This window comes from Urocitellus parryii, chromosome 4, assembly GCF_045843805.1.
Source record: "Urocitellus parryii isolate mUroPar1 chromosome 4, mUroPar1.hap1, whole genome shotgun sequence".
In the NCBI taxonomy this organism is placed as follows: domain Eukaryota; kingdom Metazoa; phylum Chordata; class Mammalia; order Rodentia; family Sciuridae; genus Urocitellus; species Urocitellus parryii.
In genome coordinates, this window is record NC_135534.1 from 84615104 (window position 1) to 84642042 (window position 26939).

Consider the following 26939-nt stretch of genomic DNA (forward strand, 5'->3'; position numbering starts at 1 on the left):
TGTTGCTCCATCACACCTCTCTGTATGGGCAGAACAAACAGTAGAACCTTAGTTCTTTCTCTGCCTTTTTAGTGACAGGCACCCATGCATAACTCTGGGAGAGAAGTGGCAGGAACCGTGGGGCAACTGCCCACTGTCCTGGCACTGTATGAAACCATAGGCAACTGGTCATACCCCTGGTCTTAGAGGCAGGTTTCTGATCCCCCAGTTCTTGAGGGCAGCACCTACTACTCCCATGTGTCACAACTCCCAAGTAGCACTCCACTGAGCCAGCTATCAGTTGAGTCACTGCTGTAGAAGGTCTGAGGGATCCCAGAGGTGGGAATATGAAGTAGCTGATGCCTGGAGCAGTCCAAATTCAGACAATAGGTTCTTTCTTAAGATGCCTCCTGGTTCCAGCCCTCTGGAAGTTCTATGGGAGTTGAAAGTGAATTCCTATTTTAGTCAGATGACTGTGAAGATTTCAGGCATTCTGTGTATTTAGGCTGTAAGTCTGTAAAGACCATGAAACTTCCTAATAGCTAAGATTGCCACTATCTCTGCTGTTAGAGGTTGCTAGGACTCTTTTTATCTTTGCCCCTCCTGAGGGGAGACTTCCCTTCCCTTCTGCTGTAGAAATAGGTAGTAGGTGATGGAATATTTTGTTTTTCTAGGCTCCTGTCCCAGGTTTCTGGATTTTACAAGATTTCCATTCTTCTACTGTTGAATTCCAGTGTTCTCTCAAGGTCATGGACCTCCCCAGGTCATCCACCTGTTTGGTTTTTCTTTGTTAAGAAGCAGGGGTGCTGGGTGCATCTATTCAAACCACCTTCTGACTCTACATAATTAATATATAAAGGAAACAATAATTAGTTTTTGAACTATAATAGTTCACTAATGCAATATCTAGTGATTTTTTAAAATGTCATAAGAAACCGGGCGTAGTGGTGCACACCTGTAATTCCAGCCACTGGGGAGGCTGAGACAGGAGAATATTGAGTTCAAAGCCAGACTCAGCAACTGCAAGGTGCTAAGCAACTCAGTGAGACTCTATCTCTGAGTAAAACACAAAATAGGGCTGAGATGTGGCTCAGTGGTTGAGTGCCCCCAAATTCAATCCCTTGAACCCCCCCCCAAAAAAAAAGAAAGAAAGAAAAAAAGAAAGAAATGTCATAAGAAAAGTGTGGGTCAAGGAAAATAATGAGTCCTACAATTCTGATGTCTTTCAGAAGGCATGTTTCAATGATCAAGGAGAAACAAACCTAGGTGAAAATGCTACTTTAATAATATAAATAAAGAAAGAAAATAATTGGGTTCAGTTTTGCCAATTTTATTGAACCAATAAAATTCCTACTAATAACAATGAAATAAATTTCTGCAAGTATAAATGTGATACAGTTTAACAAAACCCATTGTTCTGTACCTATAAATAGATTTTCAAAATGTCATAAAAAGTGCAGTTATGAATTGTTAACATGTTAATACACAATTCCTTTATTTCAAATGTGTTTGTCTTGACTCACTAACAGTTCCTTCCACATCTGTTCAAATAATATTACCCATCCCTCCAAAAACACAAAATAAAAAAACAAAAAGAGGCATTAAAGCACTAGAATATTATAAACTGACCCATTCAGGTCAGCTTTAGTCAGAATTGTAAAATCAGCAACATAAAAAAAATAAAACCTAGTTATACATACAAAAAGCTTTCATGGGTTCTAAAATCTCCTTAACTGCTGACTCATGTGGCATTTAAGAGTTGAAAAGGCTTATATGGTTAACTACCTTAGACTATATCTACAGCAGGGTCTGGTTTGTCAGAACAAGTTTAAAGTGGCTGTTTTATTAAATTTTCTATTTTCAGAATTGAAACTATAAATATAAGACTGCCATTTGACACTGAAACTTGCGTGAATCCTAAACTGCATCAATGATCTATTTGATAAAAGCTTATTCTAATTTAAATCCTTATAGAGTAAGAGACTGATATATATATGTGTATATATATATATATATTAGCAGTCTTAAAGATCATATCATCCGCCTTAACATTAGTCCAAAGTCACGTGCTTCGTAGAAAAAAAAAATTACAGTGACAAAGCACAGGACTACAAAGGCAAAACATCACAGCTTTTGATTACACTGAATAAAAAGTACCAAGGAACGCAAAGGATAATTCTGTATTAATACTGATGAATTAAAGAACTATAATAGACGTTTCACAGCATGCTACATATATCGCTCACAACTTAAGGATAAAATGATGCCTATAATTGAAAAGTCAAGAAGTTGGCAATCTGATTTCATGTGCAATTCAGCTACAAAGTCTTAATATATACATTCATTATGTAGCTGCCTTGCAAAATCAGGATTAATAAAAAGAGTTTTCAAGTTCAAATTCTATTTCATAAGTTAAAGGATACATCCAGTTCTTCCATGACCAGGAAAGTTGTTTTCAGGTTTGAAGGAACTAATTCAAGTGGCAAGGCCACGTTCCAAGGTGACCTGACAGGGTTCTTGTTTACCTTGCTCAGACTGTGTGTGGATGTGTATATTCTATAAGCACTGAGAAGATGCCAAACTGGCTTATGATTTGCTTTCACTGTCTATCTTATTTTGGGTTAAAAGAGTTAATGTGAAGAGAAAGAGGGAGGGAAAAATTGTACTTTCTCTCCAGAGAAGACATATGAATGCAAAGGAAATATTTGCACTAGAAATAGAGTTTGGATCACTTTCCTTGGCGAACAAGGGTACCGTTTAACTCAGTTTTTATTTTAGAGAACCAGTAAAATTCATAAAGGAGAAAATAGTTTCTCAACTTTACAAAGGAAAATCCTTGGCCACCTAACTGATATATTTCCTTTATCCTATCTTTTGATTCTTATCAGAGTTGGGAGATCCAGTTGAAAATGGTGAAGACTGATTAAGAAAGAAATGTGTAATTAGTTTTATTCTATATCATAATGTATACACTTAATGATTTGGGATCCATGAAGAATATTTGAACATTAAAGACTGGAGATCCTCTCTCCTTCTTTAATAGTCTTTCTGTAGAAATTATACATTCATTTTTTTAAGAGGCTAACTTGAGGGGTGCAAGAAAATAGACTGTTTTTAGCAAAATTTTACATACCAAAATTATATTTTATCATATTTAAGACTTACTAATGCTTGATGATGTCCCACGACTATAACATGGAGTCTTTGTTCTAAAGGCTATTTTATGTTATGCACTGCATTATTTCAGAGTGTTCCACAAACACTCAAAAGAACTAGGTACTCTATTTTTCCCCCCTATATATTTTTTTATTTTTCAGTTCTGTACTTCATGGTGGTACAGTCATAGTTAGGTTAAAGCTAGAATGAACATTTTATGACACATGATTTAACAACTCTATCAGTCTCCGAGTTGTACTAGGTCACCAGTTCACTCCTGGGTCCTTAGGGCATTTATTGGACACTGCTTCCAGGTTGGGCTATTTATGATTGAGATGGAAAACATCAAATACCACAAGAGAACATAATAATCTACACTTTCAAATAGGGTTCATCTTCAGATGAGATAAGCATCTGTAAATACACATTCCCCATGTTAGAAACTTGTTTCCTATATGTTAGAAACACATATTTTATAGTGTGAGCCATACTGAATGTACATCAAGTAGAGGAGAATTTTCAGTTTCCTCCTCTCTGCATTTCTTCTTTTTTAAATTATATTATGAGAATTTGTATTTTCCCTCTCTCTGCATTTCCTCTTTTTTAAATGACAGGAATGGGGGATAGGATTAACATAACCCAGCAAGTCCTGGTCAAACCCTCATGTGTCCAGTCTTGTGGGATTTTATCTACATTAAATCAAATGGTCTTCTGTGTTCCACTCAGACTGTATAAATACCTCTTTTCATCTGTCCTTTTATGACAAATGTGTCAAGGCCCAAACACCACCAATAAAACAAATGTCTGAAAAACCACCCTATTTGTATGCCAGAAATTTCCTGTTCCACTAAAGGGTTACAGGTCAGTCTGGATTGCTAGATAATTTTAACTTTACATTCAAATAACTTGGTCTAACATCAGTATTCATTATCTAATATAGATCCAAGTTTAGGATGGCAATTCAATCACTTTAAAATCCTGCTAAATGCTAAATTCTGCATGGTAGAAATAGTTCAATTTCTGTATCATGTATAAATATAAAGATTCCTACTCTGATAGAAGGCAAAAGTCTTTTATGATTTATTTAAAATATGGAAGTAGTATTACTGAACAACAGAGAGTGAACCCATGAAAAGGTTGGATACTCTAAATTTATAGGCTCTTTGGGGATGAGGTAGAGGAGAGCAAGATATTTTGGCAGCTGGGAAAAGGGTAGAAACAGTACGGGGTGGACAGGATTACACTTGATGCTGCATAACATCTGGTAGGGCATCTAGGGCAAAAGTTGGCCCAAGTATATATAGATGGATGGATGAGGGATTTAGAGGGAACTGAGACACAGCCATTTTCTTAATGAATGAAGAAAAGTAACTCAGAAAAGTAAATGCTGGTGACTATCAGCAGGTGGCTGGTGATGTTTGGTTTGGATTGTGAAAGGCATTCAGACCAAGAAAGGCTGAGGAAAGGGGAGCAGAGTGCATGTACAGAGGTTGAGGCACTTGGAGGATGAGAAAGCAGGCAGGAAAGGGTGGGCTTAGCAGGTAGGAGCTCCATGTGGGAAATGTTTCCTTTGTATTAGGTACACAACACTGAGGACAGCCACAGTGTCAGCTTTATATTCCATGTGATCTTTGAAAGCGATTCATTCCTCACAGGGTTCTGCCTCGACATATACCTCTACCTCATAATCTACTTTGCCCCGGCTATTTTTGTTCTAGGTATCACCTGAGCAGATACTGCTGACTATGCCAAATTAGCACTGAAGTAAGCTCCACATACAGTGGGCATTTAAATTCTGTTGACTGAGATAAATACATTCAGGTTACAGTACTGCTTTGAGGAAAGACTTCTTAATTTGATTCTCAGTCTCCACACGGGTATATTAGGGAAACACAGTTTAGGATGATGGCCACCTAGAATGGGTTCTGATTATACAAATTACATAATTTCAAACTCAATCGGGGGTGTGTGGCTCAGCAACAGAGTGCTTGCCTAGCCATATATGAGGTCCTGGGTTCAATCCCCAGCATCACAAAAACAAAAAAACAAAAATCCAAGATCAAAACCTTTAATCTAGGGCTAGGGAAGTAGCTTCATGATAGGATACTTGTCTAGCATGTGCAAGTCAATGGTTCAATCCCCAGTAATAAAAAAAATGTTTAAAAAAGCAGAAAACTTGATTTGAACAGGGAGCAGAGTAATCACATGTCTTTCAGTTTGGTGTTAAACTATGCTATTTGTACAGCATTACTATTGTGTGCTTTTTACTCCATGTAAGACCATTTCTTTGCATTTAAGATGAACAAGACCTATGAGATAAAAAGAATAATTTAAACTCTTGCTTTTTAGAAAAATTATATAGAATTCTTTTTAAAGCAATATAACACAAAACAAAAAGCCTCGTATGCACTGAAATTTGTGATTTTCCCTGATGAATTGTCTTTAGTGTTTAAAAAGAATCTCACCATATTTGCATGCACTCTCCACTAAAAATGGTGAACTATTTTAAGTTCAGATCTTTGTTTGCTGATAAATTTATTTTGCTGCGGCACAGAAATCTAAGATTTTCATTAAAAAACTTCATAATGTGGGAAAGGAAAAAGATGCCCTACTAATATTAATTAGATTTTAGATGTATTTAAAGTCTTTAGGAGACATTAAAGCACAAATAAAATAGGGGCTCTGGTTCAAATTTTATATGATATTTTAAATAAACTTTACATTTGAGTTTTCTGTTCTAAAAACAGCCCTGTGTTGCTCTGCCATTATTTGGGTTTAAAACCATAATTAAAAGCCAAGGAATTGTCCCAGATTCCATGTTTGCCAACTTTGATTTAAAGAGTAGCCCATATGGGACAAATTCTTCCTGAGATTGAGACAATATACTTAGTTCATAAAGGTGAAGCAGTCCCATCTCTAAAACACATTTCCCTTTTATTGTCACAAGCCCACCTGAGGAAACCTAACCTGAAGGTTCTGAGGCACATGCCTGGACCTTTCCATAGTCAAGGGGTTAAAGAACAGGTTTAATTTCACATGGGTGGACGAGGGGGGCATTTTAATATTTCCTAAGGTGATCTGAAAAATTAAGAGTTACCATCAAAGCTGGAAAACTTGGAATTCCAAAGTAGATATATACTCAAGCACAAATGAGTGGATTATTAGACTGATTTTAACATAATAAGCATGTAATTAAAGAATTCACATTCATATGTGCTTTTTTTCACATATATTTGCACATTTAAGTTTGGCACAATGTGAGCCCAAGGTGTAGATTAGCATAGCAGATAATCACTTCGTTATACCAATTGAACCAGATATCTCTTTTTAAAAATATCACATTTTTAATATAAAAACTACACTATAAATTACTACATAGTAAATTCAATACTTTGAAAAAATACCACCCTGCAAAACCGCATCAGAATTTCAAGTTTGCACTGGATAAAGAGAGTGGACAGCAAACTCCTGGTCAGATGGGAGCCAAGCCTGGAATGCTGTGCATGCTGCATCCTAACAGGTGCTTTGGCACCTTCACTAGTCAGTTCCTCTAGGCTGGTTCATTGAGGTTTATTAATATATTATCTTATTTATGTTTATAGTTCCAAGTCAACTTATTTTCCTGATTATTAATAAGACAGATCGATGTTGAGCTAAAAAGAAACTTTGCTAGGAAAAAGATCTATTAAAGGCACTAATATTTCTATAACCCAACCTCTAACTACTTATATTTCTGGGGAAAAAGTAAAAAGGAAAAATTAAGTGGCCATTTTAGTTATTTAAACTTTGTTTCCCCTTTTGGTCTAAAGCTCATCTGGTGTCCTGTGAGAATTTCTCTTTCTATTCAATACATAAAAATCATTTTTCTTCCTGTAATACAATTCACCTGCACAAAAATATAGGGCTATTATTTGAAAAGATTCTAAAAAGAAAACAAACACAAGAATAAAAGATATCCTCAACTTGAAAATCCTAAGGTAAGGGAAATCTAATGAACATTTATGCTGCCATCTGTGTTTTGCCATTCTCCTAAATACTTTCCTTGCAGCTAATATGTATCTATATAATTTGATATTGAAGAAAATCAACATATGGTATATGCAATAAACAAAACACAAGAGATCTGGTGTGAGTTCTTTGAATAGTCTCTTGAAATAAACCACCCTGTCTTCAAAAATATTAGTAACTTTTTTCCTCACATGGAAGATTTCAAATAAGATCTTGGAATCCAAAAATGCAAACTATCTTATATGTTAACAGGTGTATAGTCATCTTTGTTTTCTTATCTGGAACAAAAGCTAAAGCAAAGCAACTTAATGTACTGTACCAGAGAAGGATGGCAAATGGAATGGGAAAGTGATTTAACAAAACACTACCCCATGATCCTTTCGTGAGAGAAAAAAGTAGGTCCTATCTAATAAGTAAGTATATATAAACTGAAATCTTTGTGGGAAATATAACGGAAAATTTTAGCTATATTATTTACTATTAAAAATGAACATGTTTTTTTAAAAACTAATATGTATGTGTAAAATTCAAGTCACCCTTAATTAACCAAAAAGTGTTTAAGCAGTGCAGTTGTGTCCTACTGGATAGTTGTAAGCATCTCTTTAGGCACTTCACTGGTTCATTAACATAATACAAATTAAAGCTATAAACACATAATGTTGTGCTCTCTGAAGATAGTCTAATAAGCAACATAAACCAATGCAAAAATGTGACTTTTTGGCTGCTTATTCCTCCCCTATGACTTGACATCTTTTTTTAACCAGTTGTCCAAAGAGATTTTTTCTGGGGAAGAGAAATGCTTTGGCATTATGAAAAGAACATTTTGAACCCCAGTAAGGTAAAATTGAAAAAAGCCTAGTTCAATAAAGAAATTTACACAAAATTTCTTTATGGCCCTGTTTAAAAGGACACTTCTGCAGTGACTTAATAGGGGGAAGTTGAGTATTTCTTAGAACATATTGCACTCATTTTTTGTTGTTGTTTAATCACATTAATGCATAGAAACACAATTTTTAACCTTTGAATAATAATATGTTTAATCTATTATAGGAAGAAAATCATGGAAACAATTTCTAAAAGCCTAATTGGAAAAATATAGGCATGTAACCTTCTTTTGCATACCATAATATAGAAAAAACTATAAGAAAGGAAAATGTGCAAAGAAAATTTTTGGTCAGTCTTGTGTGGGTACAGTTTTATATGTGCCAACTGAAAGAACTGTGAGCAGCACTGTGAGCACTGATTATTTAAGGTGACTGAGAAGTACTGTCAGTGATAGGAAGGATTGTGCATAATTCTGCTTTTCATATATACATCTGATATGGAAAACTGAAAATTCCGGTTTAGAAGAGAAAGAAAATTGCTAAATTTGGCATTTCAGTAGCATGCGATAGAATTCATCATGATTAACTTCACATTAAATTATGGACAATGGCTGTATCACATTTCACGTTATCGCCAATAGCAGGAAAAAAAAAAACCAAACCCCAAAACAAACAAACAAATAAACAAAAACACAGTGCCTGACAAATAATTTCCTGGGGACACAAATTTGTGTCCATTGAGCAGCTTGGTTCAACAGCGCATGCTTTTCCTCCACCAGACTTAGGACACAACATGAAAATTTTAGAATGGCCAGAGGAGGTCATTCTTTGCTGAATTCCAATATCTGAAAAAAATTAGCTTGACCAGATTGTAAGCGCTTTTCCTTATTTAAAAAAATGAGGGGCAAAGAAAAATGTATACGTACACACAAACCCCTAAGCATTGAAGTTAAGCATTAACAAACCAGGTTCATGATTTATGATCAGTATCCAAAAATCCAATTATAAACAATGCAAAGTAGTGCTCCTCAGTATTATTTTTGCAATTGTTAGTAATGTTAAGCATCAAGAAAAATAAAACACATCATTGCACATTACAGCCGGAAAAAGAAAAACAACATCAACAACAACAACAAAAAAACCCAACGACTAATCTTTGACACTAGAGAATTGGATAATTTTTGATGCTATATCACAAATAGTTTCTGATGTAAATCATATGTGAAAAGGTCTTTACACACATGCCATTCTCCCTGGTCAATGGTTCAGGTCAAATGCCGAGTTATAGCCCGAAGGGCATAAAGCAGTTCAGCTTGCATCCTTGCTTCCATTAAAAGTAGATTTACGTGAACCTGGAAAGGAAAATGTTATCAGGTTAGTGAACATAATACCCAAAGGGAAAATCTTTAAGGTTTTTCCCACATATCACATTTACAAACATTCTTTATGTGTATAGAGATTATATACAAACATACATGCTTGGGTATATCTATACATATACAAATGTAACATTCAAATGTGTATTTATAAAGATAGTTCTGCAAGTAGTAAAAACAACCCATAATGTCTATAAAATTCTATAATCTTGTTAAGACTATACATTATGTAAAGCCAATTAACCTTTTCAATTACAAAACTAATTTTTATAAATTATAATTTTCCTACAAATTATACTTCCAAGTCATAAAATTTGACATGACTAAAAATTAACCCTACATTTTTCACATCATTTATATATATATATATAATGTGTATACATATTATATATGCATATATATATATGTTTATACACACACACACACACACACACGAACACACACACACCATGAAAAGCTCTTTCAAAATTTTACTAGTATTTACTTTTAAAGTGAAACTCTGATGCTGGACACTTTTTCTATGTAGTGTCTGTTATTTATTAGCTATGCATAGTTTCCTTAGAGTCTTTCAGGTAAAATTGTGAAAAGCACTTCTTTTAGGAATACTTCTCAGCTGACAGTTAAAATGAATACATGCAAGTTTTCAAAATGTACTATAAGGAAATATAATGTTTTGATATCTTTCTACCAGTTGAATATATTGTTGGATATAGTTTCCTGATTAGTAAAGAAAATTTCTAGATAGAATCTAGAAAAGGAGAAAAAGCTATTGCAAACATATAAACAGGGCATAAAGATCCATCAAGAGATGCTGAAGATAAAATGGGCAATTACCTGAGTATGACTGGCTTTAAGACTTCAAAAAAATCTGTCAGATACTGAGGTTATAACATTTCTTTGCCAAGGTCATAACAGCTAATTAGTGTCTGTTGGAACCCTAGAAATATTTCTTATTCTCAAGTGTAGATATAAATGAGACTCTTGGATTTAAGGATTAAAAGGCCTAATACTTAAAGCTAGCTTTTTATATTTTAATGTTGGTTAAAAATCCTTAACATTTATTAGGTTTTAATTTAAATATGATTCCTATATATTTCCTGCAAAAAATATTCTTATATAATAATATATTTGTCTAAAAGGTCCTATATTATATTATCAAAATACCAGATTATATGGGCTGGGATGTAGCTCAGTGGTAGAGTGCTTGCCTAGCATGTGTGAGGCACTGGGTTCGATTCTCAGCACTGCATATAAATAAATAAAAAATAAATAAGGGTCTATCTATAACTTAAATACCAGTTATTAAATTGAGATGATAAACTATTGTTCTAATAATTCTTGTGGCTAGCTAAAGAATCTTTAAATGGATATGCTTCTGAGTCAAGATACAATTATACCACTAAAACTTATTAGTAGGTTTGGTTTTTATTGAAAGTTAGAATGGTAGATAGTTTCTCATATTTTAAAGACATTAAAGACACTATCTGAAAGATACACTCTATCACAGACTGATGCTAAAATTTACTTTAGACACTATGATAGACAAAGCATACAACTAAAATTTAGTTAATAGTCAATAACTCTGAATTTAAAAACATAAAATGCTAGATAATTCCACTTTAATTTCAAAAGCACAAATTTATTAGTACAGCACTTGCGTCATTTTTCATAATCATTACTTATTATACTGAATATCTGTCTATGGTATAATGCTTTGTCATGAAACTTTACCTTTTCTGAGTGTTTGAACTGCCGCCAGTAACTATCATACATGCGCTTTGTAGTTCTCTCAGGATAGCAGGTTACTGTCTTAATGTAAACCTTCAGGCTTCGTTCAAGTAATTGGTTAACTTCCCCATAGTCATAATCATCATACCTATGAGCAACAGGACAACACTTTATTATGATACAATTAAAATTTTTAATTTCTAATGTTGTAGAAAGATTGTCTAATAACTATATACCACTAAGCTCATTAATTAATTAATTTAACAAATATTTGCCGAGTGACTTCTATATGCCCTGCACCTTTCTAGGTACTGGGGATTCGCTGATGAACATAGAAAAAAATCAATCCCTGATCTCATTGACTTTAAATTCTATATGGAGAAAAAAATTTAAAAGATAAAGCATGTAGTATACAGATGGTGATAACTGCTAGGCAGAGAAAATGAAATCTGTGGTCTAGGAGGAAAGAAGTTATGATTTTAAATAGGGTGGGCAGGATGGCTTCTCTGAGAGATTGACATTTGAACAAATACCATAAGGTGGAGAAGGAACAAGCATAAAGGCCCTAAGGCTGGAGTCAAGTGTTTCAAGGATGACAGAGTCATCATGTATCTAATATGCTGCTGAACAATCAGATAAATAATAATTGCAGACTGACCACGGGAAGTAGCTAGCAGAAGTTATTGGTAACCTCAATAAGCACAGTTTTGTAGGCATGGTAGGAGAAAAAGCCTAACTGTGTAAGTTCAAGAGAGAATGGGATATGAGAAAATGGTGACAGTAAATGCAATTTTTTTTCAAAGAAATCTGCTATGCATAGGAGTAGAAAAATGAGGTAGCAGCCAGAAGGAAAAGGAGGATGAAAGAATTTTCTTTAGTGATGGGAGAAATAATAGCATGTTCCATACTGCTGGAAAAAATACCGGAAAGTAAAGCTGACTATGTGGGAGAGAGGAGGGAGAAGTGAGGCAGAGATCTTCAGAAGTGAGAGGATGTGGGAGTTTGCGTCTAAGTGCACAGCAGCATAGACAGGTCATCCACAGAAACAGAAGAGAGAGAGCAGAAAGAATAGGCACAGGCACAGATAGGAGGGGGTCTGTGGTCCTGGAAGCTTTTGCAATTTATCTCCTATATTTTTAACTCCAAAGTATTGCTTTAAATAAATGATATCTTGATGATTTCATAAAAACTTTATTCAGTAGCATCCAATGGATTAAATATGATTACAACATTTGTTACTTATTGCCTTGTATACTATCAATATTTATTGGACTTAAATTTTATTAGTGTTTATTTTTCTTAACTGTGTAACTATAATGTGTGTGTGTGTATGTATGTTTTATATAACATCAATAATCACTGGAGATAGAATTAAGACTAAATTTGAGAATCCTTCCTGGAAAATGGATTAGTTAAAAAAAAGTATATTGTGCCCCTTTATATATTACATATGGTTTATATACACATATTATGTGTGTATATGTATACATTATACACACTATATGTATATATATACACTATACTCTTCCACATAATAGTGTACATTATATATACACTATAGTATACTTTTATATGTGTGTGTGTGTATAGATATATGATATATGTTTAAACATAGATAATTCTTTGATAATTTATTGTTCAGATAGTCAATGGACAAATAGCATAATTATTATATACCATCATAATGCAGGATGAGAATCCCTGCTCCAAAATGACTGGGATCAGAAATGTTCCAGAGTTCTAAGTTTTTTAGATGTTGGTATACTTGCATAGACTTTATCAAACATTCCTAATCAGAAAATCTGAAATCTCAATTTCTCTAAAACCCCCCAAATTTTAATAAGATAAAAAGTTTAGGATTTTAAAGTATTTTGATGTCAAATTTTCAGATTTAGGATGCTCAACCCGTAGTGGTTTTCTTTTGTTTGTTTGTTTACATAGACTGTTTCATTATTAGTTGATTAATAGGAAAATTTTGTGATCCTTTAGCTAAAATTACAGAAAATACTCTGCCTAACAAATTGAATTCTAATTTCATTCCATAAAGGCTTTCACATAATATATAAGATACACTATACAGTCAAGTTAAATGTATTCATAACTGCAAATTTTTTTCTGCAAATCTATTCCATAAAAAGCCTTCCAAACTCAGCCCCAAAAAGCACTTCTCCAAAAAAGAGCTTTCTTGATTAGCCCATTCAATCTCCTTCCCTCATTTACTCACTATCATCTCAATGTTAATTTCCTAAACTTAGAAGCCTTAATTTATATTGACTGATATGTTTCATTTCAGTATTCTTATGTAAGCTTACATAAGCTTTATGAGGACAAAATCTATTCTAGTTTTGCTTATGCCCCAATTACCATTCCTTCAAAAATAAATTTAAAAAAACAGAATTTACTACAGTGATCTAAAGAGACACAATACACATTTTTTAAAAAAACTAATCTATTTTCCAGGAAGGATTCTCAACTTTAGTCTGATTCTATCCTATCCCAGTGATTACTGATGCTGTTTCTCCTTTCCTCAGTAAATTCTTCCTGCTGCCTTATATGTACATCATTGTTAAGATTTGCAACACTTAAATGAAGAAAAATGCTCTCTATAAAACAGAATTTTTTTTAAAGTCAGAAGTTCACATATATTATTCTCTCCCCAGAATCCTATAATTACAAAGAGGGATATAAATAAGACTCATGTCAGAATTTTCACTTAAAAATAGTATAAAACTGTATGCACATAGAACATACCTGATTCCAAACATACAGTGAACGTAGTTAAATAAAGCTCTGCGCAGTGTGGTTGTGTCAACATCCTCATGGGTGGCCATAGTGTTATAGGTGAGATTGTAGACCATTCTAAACTTCTCATCAAGAAGATGTCCAATGTCTGAATAAAGTCTGTTCACCAGGGAGAACCCATGATTTTCCCAGGTGTAGTCCTAAGTGCACAAAATGTATCCAATATGTTTTTATTGAATTAAACTACTGAAGCTAGTAAGTGAGCATACTTCTAATTCAGTTCTAGGTTTGCAGCTTCACTATGGCTTTAACAAGAATCCTTCACAATGGTTTGCAGATTGGAGTGCCAGAATGTTTGCCCAGTGTTTGTCATGTTTAGTAATGAACTCTGGCCACCTCTGATGATCAGGTACCATGCACACTATACCTGAATCTGAAAGGAACCTCGAAGATCTTGGAATATCCCTGTCACCAAACTGTTACATGGACTGTTAGCATAGAAATCATCTAAAATAGGCATAAAAGAATCTGTGTAATTCAAATCTACACTCTCTTTAGGACTCACCTAACTATAGTTGGCTACATTTTCAGAAGTGGAAGGGTGCCCTTAAGCCCATGCCTGCTGGTATATGATCTTATTACAAAATACCTTTTTACATATAAACATGACCATACCATTTGGTTTCCTCCCTGCTTCCTTTGGAAAAACACATGAACAATGTACAACTACCATGTAATAATGAAAGTAACTAAATAAAGCAGATAGTTTCCTTTTGCCTTCTTAGGGGGAAATGCTAAAATAACTATTCACTTATTGGGATACCAAATTAGATGAGACTGAAAAGGAGGATAAATGCCAAGATTTATAGATACTATCAAATGACCAATTTATTTTGAAGTCAATTTATTTATATTTTAACAGTTAATAGTTAAAATGGCAGTTAAAGTGGCTACTCTGAATTAAAGACATCTTATACCTGAGCTCGGAATGTTGGCAAATGTTCTTCTCCTCGTCTCGCAAAGTCTTCATACCCAAAACCAGGGTCTTCAATGTATCGCGAGACATCAGATGTTACAATCATGTCATCTTCAAAATCTAGAGAAAATAATGAACAATCCAGTTCATAAGGATATTGTACCTGGATAAGATAATAAAACCGAACCCCATTTTCCACTACTTTTTAGCTTTATCATTAATTTATTAACAATAATTAATTAACATTAATCAATGTTGATTAATTAACACTAATTAATTAATTAACAATATTGACTATGTGGCTTAAATTAATATTCAAAACTTCAGCAGCAGATATTTTTTATAATTTCATTTCTAAATTCTGGGAATTAAATTTAACTCTAGTTATCCAGGCAAAAAATTGACTAAATTTAAAAAGTCTAAACAATAGTAGCAAAAGACTAATACACTAATTTTACTAATTTAGAAATGGAAGATAGGATGGGCCTGTGAATATAAAGTTTAAACATCCTTTTGTTCTCTCCAGGTGATAAAGGGGATGTGACGAAGGAGAGGAGATGAAGGTACAAGACCATTTTAGATTTAAGATAAACTGTGCTTAAATTACATATTGTTTCATCTTGACCTATTCACAGTAAAAATCAGTTCAATAAAGTTTGTTTTTAGCTTACAATGTGGTATGTTATAAGGAAAAGGGTCAGGAAAGCAGCTCCAGGGAGGGGAGAGTGGACTTTTGAATGACACTATCACTCTTTTTATTCAACTGGGTGCTAAACAGGAGGGTTCAGTTTGTGAACATTCATTGAGCTTTACACGCAATGTGTGTTCATTTTTCTGAGCACATGAAAATAGAAACATACATGTGAAGTAAACAACTTGCTAATAAGACTGTGAGTAGACTAGTACCAAACTGGCAGTCAGGAAGATAGAAAGACAATAATAACATTTTAAGACAGGTGACAACTACATAGTTGATGATATTAAAAATTTACCACTGGAAAAATTTAAATGTTCAATGCATATTAATTTAGCTTGAAGATAATCATCTTCTAATTCACTGTTTTTTTAATATTTATTTTTCAGTTTTCGGTGGACACAACATCTTTATTTTATGTGGTCTGAGGATGGAACCCATCGCCCCACGCATGCCAGGCGAGCATGTTACCACTTGAGCCACATCCCCAGTTCCTAATTCACTGTTTTTTTTTTTTTACTTTAGTCTGTATTTTTAATTACTTTTTCCTGATTTCAACCATTAAAATGGAATGCATGAGCTTCATTTTCTTCTTTTTGCTCTAGAAAATAAATATATATTTCCCAAAATTAAAGAAAAAATTAGCTCCTATGTAAGCATATTTTCTTAACTAGTATTTTAATTAATATTAAATATTTTTCGTATTTAATAAGTAATAAATTTTAAATACAGTTAATAAAAAGTTTTGAAGCATAGTAAAAACAAAGTTTTGAAGCATAGTAAAAACTATAATTCTTATCTAGTCAAAATTTGGGGAAGTTTAAAAAATAAGTGCAATTATAGTAATTCTTCTGAAACATTGTTAGACTAATGAATAGGACACTTCATTATGTTTAATATTTGCTATTTCACAACAATCCCAACAATAAGTATTCTTTCTTTCTAAGTTTTTACCTTTCTTTAGGTTGCTGTCATAGAATTATTGGAGTTCTTTTTTTTTTTTTCCTCTAAGGAATGAACCCAGGAGCTCTTTACCCCTCTGGACTATATCCCCAGTCCTCTTTACTCTTTATTTTGAGATAAGGATTCACAAAGTTGCTGAGGCTTGGCCTTGACCTTACAATTTTCCTGTCTCAGCCTCCCAAATTTCTGGGATTACAGGTGTGCACCACCACCATGCCCAGCCAGTGTGCTTCATAATAGTAGGAAAGGCTATTCAACTTAACAAGATATATCTTGTTAAAAAGGACTTATAATCAGCACACTATGGTGACATGACCCCATCCATGTTTATAGCTAAGCTATGAAACCAACTTAGGTGTCTGCATTTCAACAGATAAATGGATTAAAACTTTTTTTGGCATATATACACAATGGAGTACTGCTCAGTCATAAAGAAGAAGGACATTATGGCATTTGCTGGTGAATGGATGGAACTGGAGACTATCATGCTAAGTGAAATAAGCCAATCCCAAAAAACCAAAGGTCGAATGTTTCTCTGACATGTGGATACTAACACATGGGGGGCAGGGGGGGAATAGAAGATTACTGGATTAAACAAAAGGGAATGAAGAAAGGGGAATGATGAAAGGGAGGGGCCTGTGAATAGAAAAGACAGTAGAATGACTTGGACATAACTTTCCTATGTTCACATATGAATACACAACCAGTATCAAACTCCACAATCATGTACAACTACAAGAATGAGAAGTTATACTCCATGTATGTATAATATGTCAAAATACAGTCTATGTCTGTAAATCTCAAAAGGACAAATAAAAAATTTAATCCCCAAAAATTCTCATTAAAATAAGAATTTTAAAACTTCTTTATTACACATAAAGAGAATAAACTTTGTTGAGTAATAACTAGAATGCCAGTTATTATGCTATACTCTTAATATCTATTTTTGCTTCATTAATACAAAAACAAATGTCAACTAAAGAAATGAATAAATTTATTCATAATAAACTTACTATAAGTTATTAATACTCCTGTCAATACTAAATGTCAGTGAGAAATTCAATGTGAATTAGTATATGATGATGTGGAAAAGTAGTTTAATGTCTAAACATTAAACTACTTAAATTGACCTGAAGTTTTTAAGTGGCTTTCAGTTCTCTAAAAAGAAATTTTAGGCTTATTCCTACCCCAAACCCATAACCACTTTGTATTCTCCTTGTGCTTCAGCACTCTATTAAAATGAATAGAAACACTACCAATAGCATTTTCAATGCATTATCTCTTAATGTAAAAGTCTCTTATTTTTCCAAGTAAATTTCATAATTGCATTTTTTTTTATTTCTATAAGGAATGACATTGGGATTTTAATTGGAATCACATTGAATCTGTATAGTGCTTTGGGTAGTATGGCCATTTTGACAGTATTAATTTTGGCTATCCAAAAGCATGGAGATCTTTTCATCTTCTAAGGCCTTCTTCAATTTCTTTAGTGTTCTGTAGCCTTCATTGTAGAGATCTTTCACCTATTTTGTTGATTCCCAAGTATTTTTTAAGGCCATTTTAAATGGGATTAGTTTTCCTAATTTCTCTTTAGCAGATTCATCACTGATGTATAGAAATGTATTTGATTTATGGGTACTGATTTTATATCCTGCTACTTTGCTGAATTAATTCTAGAAGTTTTCTGGTGGAGTTTTTTGGATCCTCTAAGTATAGAATCATGTCATTAGCAAATAATGATAGTTTCAGTTCTTTTTTTCCTATGTGTATCCCTTTAATTTCTTTCATCTGTCTAATTGCTCTGGCTAAAGTTTCAAGGACTATGTTGAATAGAAGTGGTGAAAGAGGGCATCCCTGTTTTGTTAGCTATTCTTCTCACAAATCATACATGCATCCCTGTTTTGTTAGAGGGAATGCTTCCAATTTTTTGCCATTTAGAATGATGTTGGCCTTGGGTAAGCTCTAGTTATCTTAAAGAAGTTCTTAAAAACTAATGTCTGAAAGCAAACAGATATTACTAATCTTAATAAGAATGTTTACATTTTAAAATACTGGCTTATTAGAAGGTTCATCCCAACTTCATTATTTTCCTTTGTCTCTGCTTGTTCTCCCTGGATTTCTATAATCAACTTTGATTTTAGCCCTGAGTTACATGCTGATAATTTCCAAAAATTCTCATGAAGGTTGTAACCCTCTCCTCATCTCCTGTGCTATTTCAAGTGCAGTTTACAGACTGGTAGCACTGACATCACTCCCGGGCTTCGTGGAAATGTGGTCTCTTGGGCCACCCAGACTGACTGAAAACATCTGCATCCCAAAGATACCTAGTGACTCTTGAGCACACTGCAGTTGAAGAAACACTGCTGGATGCCTCTAGAGTGGATGTTTTACAAACATGTCAGGTCAAAATGTCCAAACATGAAAGCTTACATGCTCAAGATTAGAAAGGCCATTATGATAAGGCTGATATCTACCTAACCAACTTCCTCTTCTTACTGCCTACCTCATGATTTATGTCCTAAAAATATAAAAGTACTGTTCCCATATGCTGCATCCTGTTTCCTTATCATCATGCCTTTCCTCAGGTCTGGATGTTTTTGACCTCAGGAGTCCTCTTGTGCCCCTGCCACACTCAGCCACTGCTTGGCTTCCTCACATTCAACTCCCTAAGACATCTAAGAGTCAAAAGAACTACTACTCTTTCTCCTCTAGGTTCCCATCAGTCCATACCCTTTCCCTACCATGTTTGGGTTCATCGCTCTCTTCTATGCCCAGATTTTTCACATTCTACTGTGTATTATAATTATTTCTCCTTTTCTCACTAGCATAAAAGTTCCCTGAGGCAGGAATCATGTCTTATTTAGTCTTAAAACCTTAGTTCCTACCATAGCACTGAGACTATGTTGGGTACTCAACAAATAAATATTAAACCAAAACAATAGGTTTCTTTTTTTTTGGATTTCCTGTTAAATAAATGTCTGATTTACAGTTATAGTGGCCTTCAATGGAGTAAATGAATTAAAATGGCTATCCAATAGGGTAGATAAAAATCTTTCATGAAAAAAGATCATTAGTGTTTTGGGTTTTTTTTCAACACTAGGGAACGAATCCAGGAATACTCTACTCGTGAACATTTTTTTTAGGGGTAATCATGAAAAGGGTTCTTGTTCTTTCTGTAAACTTTTCAAAGTTATAGATCAATGCTATTTTTGGCAGTAAAAAGTTAAAGCCAGAACAATTCTCCAAAATTAAGATTGACAAGCCTAGCCTTAACACAGTAATTTCTATTTTAAAAAGAAATGTTATGAAGAATGATGACTTCTAAGAGTTTCAGCTTTGGGTTGAGAGTTTATGGTATTTTAATAAAATTTACTATGTGGTGTTCAATATCCTTTGGAGTTAAAATTGAAAAGTTTCCTTTCTATTTCAAAGTCTCATAGAGTATTAGAAAAAGTGCATTTTTAAGACAGGAATTCTAGCTTTCAATACAAAATGAATATTTTTTCAATACAAAGTGCATTTTTAAGACAGGAATTCTAGCTTTCAATACAAAACGAATATTTTTTCAATACAAAGTGCATTTTTAAGACAGGAATTCTAGCTTTCAATACAAAATGAATTCTTCCAAATTCAATATAAGACAATGACCTAAAAAATACATTTTTTAAAAATTCCAAAGAATGCAAGTATAATGTAATTTTAGAACTAATCCGGAAAAGTAACTGAGAGAATGATCCTCCCCCACATATGCCACCCACAAAAATGGCAATGAATTGTTAAAACTTTACCTATTAAAACAGAATTTCACTTACTTTTTAAGTCACAAAAGTACAATGAATTAAATATTCCTATCTAACTTTATAAATGATTGTTTTGCTTTAAATAATAGTTTATCCAAGATAGAATGCAGACAACAAGCCTAGAAGTTTGTCCCACTGAAATCTGAAATATAGTCCCAATACTTCATGGTAAGATTTTTGTTAAGGATGTATTTACAAAGGTGACACTATAAGATTATAATGGAGCTGATTGCCTTTTGATGTAGTTATGGCAATATTGGAGTGCACTTCTGACGTTTGTGGTGATGCTGATGTAAACAAATCCAGTGTACTGCCAGTCATATAAAAGTATAGCAAATACACAATTATGTATGGGTTATGTTTTTTGTTACTTTTAAGTATACTCCTACTTGTAAAAAGAACTTACTACAAAACAGTATGCCATGTTATGCTGGTAGTAACCTCATACATCTCATGTTTACTGTTATGTCTTGTTTGCATTAAGAGGCCATCTCAAGGGACTGACCTACACCACCTAGGTTTACGTAGGTATACTCTACAATGTTCCCTCAATGCATTTATCAGAACATATTGTCATTCTAAAGTGATACATAACTATACATTCAAAGATGCACCGCCTAAAAGGGCAAATAATAGGCAAAGTAGAAGAGCAAAACTAAATTAAAGGAAGATGGTAACAGTTATTTTTACATACTCATATGAAAAATACTAAAGATCATTCAGTAAGGTTCTACAAACAACTAAAAATCAAAGACAGTGGTGGTGGGGAGAAGCACCTGAATGAGGAAATGAATGAAAAGTATCTCCAGAGACCACAAAAAGACTTTCTTTCTTCTCCTTCTCAAATCGCGTGGTCATTTCTTCCTGAGATGCCTCTTCATCTTCCCTTTCTTCTTGAAGCCTTTTCATCCTTTCCATTAAGGCTTCTAGCTCACTTAGAGAATCCACAATCTAGAACCACATAAGATAATGTCAGATGCTATTAATATGAAAAATTGTTCTGGTAAACATCTTCATCTTCCAGTCACTCTATTATGTGTAGTGGGTCAGGCACACTTATTAAGATTGTAGGAGAGATGTTTGTCAAATTATAAGTAATTACAATTAGATACATTTTTAAAAATGTGTCTAGAATTGGAAAATATGTAGTGACAGAATATAGATAAGTAGTTGCCAGGGGCCCAGAATTAGGGAAGGATGGGGCAGAGGAGAGAAATGGGATATGACTACTAATGATTATGGAATTGCTTTTTTGTTTTTTTGTTTGTTCTAATTAGTTACACATGACAGCAGAATGCATTTTGATTTACTGTACATAAATGGAGCACAACTTTTCATTTCTCTGGCTGTACATGATGTAGAATCGCACCATATGAGTAGCCATACATTTTCCTAGGGTAATGATGTTCATCTCATTCTACCTGCCCCCATGACCCCTCCCCTTCCTTCCCTCCCCTGGAATTTCTTTTTTATGTTATAGTAATATTCTAAAATTTATTATGGTGATGGATGTACAACTCTGATCACACTAAGCACTACTGGATTACTTTAAATAGGTGAAATGGATGATATATGAATTATTTTTTTATTAAAATTATTTTTAAAAAGTCATAAGTGAGTTTTTCACTAACTACAAAGAGAATCACATGACGGATTCAGTTAAAAAGTTTACAAGTACATATATACATGTGCATATAGATATATATTTTTAAATGTAGAATTATAGCATTTGGTGTATATGAAATTATATAATTTATTGAAAAATGAGGCATCCTTAAATTTTCTACTTTCTGCTCTCATATATTTTCTGTTAACTGTTCCAGCATCTTATAGAAAAAGATACATTGTTTTGAAATTGGGCATGTAAAGGATCTAAATTAAAAGCCTATGATTAGGGGCTGGGGTTGTGGCTCAGTGGTGGAGTGCTTGCCTAACATGTGTGAGGTACTGGGTTCAATCCTCAGCACCACATACAAACAAATAAATACATAAATAAAATAAAGGTGATGTGTCCATCTATAACTAAAGATATTTTTTTAAAAAGCCTATAATCTCTAAAATCCATCAGTGTTTAGTTTTTATGATTTTTAATCTTATCTATTTGCTTTAAAAAAGCCTCTTGAAGACAAATCAGAACTTTAGGTATTAAAGTTTTATAGTAATAAAAATTATGCAAAAATATTTCAAGTATATGATATTCTATTTAGTCAGAAAATATCTCTAGACATTTTTAACATTAAAAAATTTAAAGCAAAAAATGGTAAAGAAACATAATTAAGAAAACTAACCCCAAAGTTGTTGCCTGTAAGGGATGCGTTTTCTATGTTGTTGTCATTAGCAAGATCACAAACACAGAAATTGTTGACTGATATTAGCCTGAATCCATTGGAGATTTCTGGATCTCTTTCTGGATTGATGCCACTACCAAAAACAAAGCTTGCCAAAGCATGATAATGTGCCAATAGGACCACAGCATGTACCAGCTCAGGCAGAGACCAATTATTTTCTCCAGTTTTGACAAGTTTCTGAAATGAGAAAGCAAATCAGAGTAAATATGAAAATTATAGAATGCTACAAAGCAATTTTAAAAAGCACAGACAATCTAACAGGTTTCATATACCTATTTATAGTAATATATTTAAAACTCAATTTAAAATTTTTCACAGGCTCTAGATTCAGCTTTGGTCAAACAATGTTACATTATTAACTATCATACATAATAATATAATTATGTTGTAGCTTCTTCTAAATGCCTTATTACATGATGCATCTACTGCTTCCAAAGCCTTTTATACCTTATGTTATTTTAATGAGATATTTCAGGGAATCAAAGAACATTACAGTTAGAAGAAACTTTAAAGATCTTATAGCAAAACCATTCACTTTTTGAGGTTTTGGAAACTATATCCCACAAAATCACCTGAAAAATCTAACTTAGCAAGTCAGCTTTTAGATATCCTTTGGATACCCTCCAATAAAGATCCTATAGCCAATGATAGACTGTAGAATACTCCCTTACATTTGAATAAGAGCATATGCTTTTTTACTCAATGTTCCACCTGAATGATAAATTAAAGCCATTAAAAATAGTAATTCCCCCCCCCCCCATATTTTCTCTAGGAGTGAATTCCATCAGTAAATCCACCAGGGATTCTTTCCCATCAGTTCACACATTCACTCACATGTATGCCTCCTCCCACCCCGTGTGTGTGTTTGTGTGTGGGAGGTGTGTGGGTTTCCTTTTCCTTCCTTTCACTTTCATTTGGCTCATTTCACTGCTAAATCAAAAAAAAAAAAAACTGCTTTCTTTTGCTTTGCTCTCTATTGTTCAACAAAATACACTCTTAAACACACACATACACACACAATTTAATATATTATTAAAAGCTCAGGAGAAAGAAATGGAAAAGATCAGTTAAATTCTTAAAATTCTACCACACTAATAGAACTTTTACTTTTTTATAGTCATGATTACAAGTTAAAACTATAAACATCTATTTCTATGCTTTTCAAATCTGATATTTTGACATGTTGATTTTTCATGGAGCTACAATGTCATATGAGTTTTTAAGTCTATGCCTACATGATACATGAAAACATATACATGACTATTTCTCCATTCCTGTACTATTAGTTAAATTGCTTCAATTTTTTGCTATAATAAATAGTTTTCTCATGCTACACTTTTGTTCATGTTTTGGAAACATTTCTTGATAGGATTTTTAGGATAAAGAGTATTAATATGTTTATGATATTTTTATAATACTGCCAAGAACTTTTGAAAATCACTGGTAGAATTTACAGTGCTTTGGCCAATTTTTGCAGGATTATCATTAAACCTGAAAATATAGCCAACATTCATCATCTGTAATTTCTCACTTCCTCACATTCATTTCTACATTATAAATTCACTATAATCTGATTTTTTTTCCAACAAACTTATAAAATTACATTTACTAAAGTCATACATGATGACCTTTCAAATGGCCCAATCTGACTATTTCATTTTAGTCTGTGTCCTGTTTGGTCTTTGCAGAGTTTACTTTGTTCACTTCCTCCCTTCCTGAAATTCATCTCCTGACTACAATAATTATACCTTTTCTACCCTGAGATGGATCTTTCTCTCACTCACAGCCAGCCCTCATTGTTATTACTTGCCTTCAAAATGTTGGCTTGCCCTGGTCCATCCACAATCTTCTTTCCTTGTACAGTATCTTAAGACCTGAATGGACAGTTCATAACTATTGGATTTTACTTCTAATCCACCCTTTTTTATCTTGAACTATAGACCTGTATTTCCTTCACTAACTGGACATAACCTTGTGGGTGTTAATAATCTTCTCAGTCCTATAAATGCTCATTTCATGAACCTCAGAGTCATTTTCCTCCCCTACCCCTTTCCTCCATCTTCATATTCTGCCAGTTACCGGGTCTTGCTTATTTTCATGTAGAATAATTACTACAGTCTTGTTCCTTCTCTTTATCTTAACATGACTTTTTTTTTTTAAAGTGAGCTTTTAAGTATAGTACTGAGTAGTCAGCTTCTAGTCTGTTACCACTTGTAATTTACCTTCTACATCACTAAATAAGTTTATATTATAACTTGGAACAAATACCTTTAATGATCTCAATTGTCTAATACAGTGATCTCTTTTGATCAATACATTTCTGACAGTGACAATTAAAGGGTCCAACCTCTAATTTTATAATAAATATATACTTATAAATTATATTTTATTTAGAACAGATACATATATGCACTGTAATAATAGTACAAAATACACCGAGAAATCTTTTAAAGATAACAATATATGAACACACATATTTTCTAATATTTTGAAGGACTGTCTCCCTACCCCATGAGGTGCTGTAACATAACTTTGAAGACCATAACTTTCTGAGGATAAAAACATAAATTCTATAATAATATAGAATTTACTGGGTCATACAATATTATCCCAATTCTTCCATTTCCCATCCCTTACCTTACATATATATCCCTACACTTCAATAACCTGAATGTATTAGCTATTCTTCTCACAAATCATACATGCATACTCTACTTGAAAACCTCCACTTTTTTGAGACCTAGCTCAAATGTCACCTATTTTAAGAAACATTCTGATCCTATTCTCTTTATCCATATATTTGAACATGATTTTGGTAAGATTATTGTCATTACCCTCTGACTCTTCTCCCCTGGACTCCAAGCACATCCAGGGGCAAAGTCTTTATCTTCTTAGACCTCCAAAGTATTTCACAAAGTAAGATATAACATAAGAACAATGGTTAATTAATTTCCTAACGTGCTATCAAATCAGAACATAAGCCTTAGGATAGCATTGTGTTCACAGATTCCCAGAAAGATCCTCAGAATCTATAAGAGTATACAGATTGACATACACTACATTTGGTTAAATAACTGGGCAAATAACCAATAAAAATATGGTTCAATAGGATGACAAAAAAAGAACATTTTAATGCATTAGAAATAGGCATTTAAATAACTAATGTTTCTACTGATAATAATTTAAATGACAGCTCCTATTTATTGAATAATTACCATGTACCAAGCAAAGTGCTAAATATACTGTATAATGACCTCACCCTGTTGGCCTTTGATGGAAGCTCCTTTTGAAATTCAAGTGCTCTTATTCAATCACAACAACTCTATTTCTCATCTAGGCTCTAGTTTCTGTAAACTATTCACACACCAGCTGGCAAATCATTTTTTATTTGCAAAATTATTTTTGTGAATCTTAAAATGATGAAATGTTACTACTACTAGAAAGAATTTAGAATTATTTAATCTAGACCCCTCACATTACCTAAGGGGAGAACTGAGGTCTATAGAAATTGCTAAAGGGTATAAACTTGTGAATAACAAAGACCCTAGAACCCAGGCATCCTGTCATGATTCTATAGTTTCTTTGTTCTATCTACTGCTTGAAAATACAGCCAACTTTTCTCCTACTGCTCACCAAAGTTCTAGTACAATCTAATTAGTCACTACTTAAGGAGGGTAAGTATTCATTTGTACTTAAAGTAAACCCACTGACTTCCTAAATTTACCACTGCTTCACAGATTAATTTATTGGGTTTTTTTCTTTTCAAGTTCCTAATATGCAAGTGTTAAAATTAAGTCTTAAGGAAAAACTCAACCAAAAAATTAACTCTGAATCATTAGTAAACTTCCTTTTTATTTCAAAGAAATGCTCAGTACCTGAATGTGCTCTTTTGTGATCAGCCAGGGTCGGTGTGCTAGCAGCTTATTTATCTCATTAAGATTTTTCAGTCTTTGTGGTACATATTCCAAACCATTCAACCATTCAGCAATACCTCCAGTCTTTAAAAATTCATCCACATGCATGTTTATTAAGTAAGAACACTGATGTCTGGCTGCAGCCTAAAGCACAAAGAAAAGAATTTGATGTTAAAAAAAATCAAAATAGAGTCTCATTCAACTATTTATGAACAACTCAGATGGAGTTAATGGTTTTTATAGCTAACAACTCTTTCATTACAGAATCTTCTTTCAGAATGATTATCATACTGCTGCAATAGATTCTTGAATCAATACATGAAGCTGATATGTACTTGTAAAAGCAAATAATTATCACATGAAGCCAATTACTTCTTCATCCAGAAGTTTATATAGATTAACCCAGAGCCCACTTTCTAGCTATTTTAAGG

The 26939-nt window shown here is 33.3% G+C and overlaps 1 protein-coding gene across 1 annotated transcript in view; it reads right to left on the bottom strand.

Moving 5' to 3' along the window:
• Positions 1-1317: 1317 nt before the first annotated feature.
• The window catches only part of Sesn3 (sestrin 3), a 64330-nt gene continuing 38708 nt past the window's right edge, over positions 1318-26939 (bottom strand). The window contains exons 4-10 of the mRNA XM_026396090.2: positions 26470-26652; positions 22535-22771; positions 21023-21197; positions 14791-14909; positions 13823-14013; positions 11075-11219; positions 1318-9319 (exon numbers count right to left, since the gene is read on the bottom strand). Coding sequence (XP_026251875.1) covers positions 9233-9319; positions 11075-11219; positions 13823-14013; positions 14791-14909; positions 21023-21197; positions 22535-22771; positions 26470-26652 — 1137 coding nt within the window. The 3' untranslated portion in view covers positions 1318-9232. The remainder of the gene's footprint in view (positions 9320-11074; positions 11220-13822; positions 14014-14790; positions 14910-21022; positions 21198-22534; positions 22772-26469; positions 26653-26939) is intronic.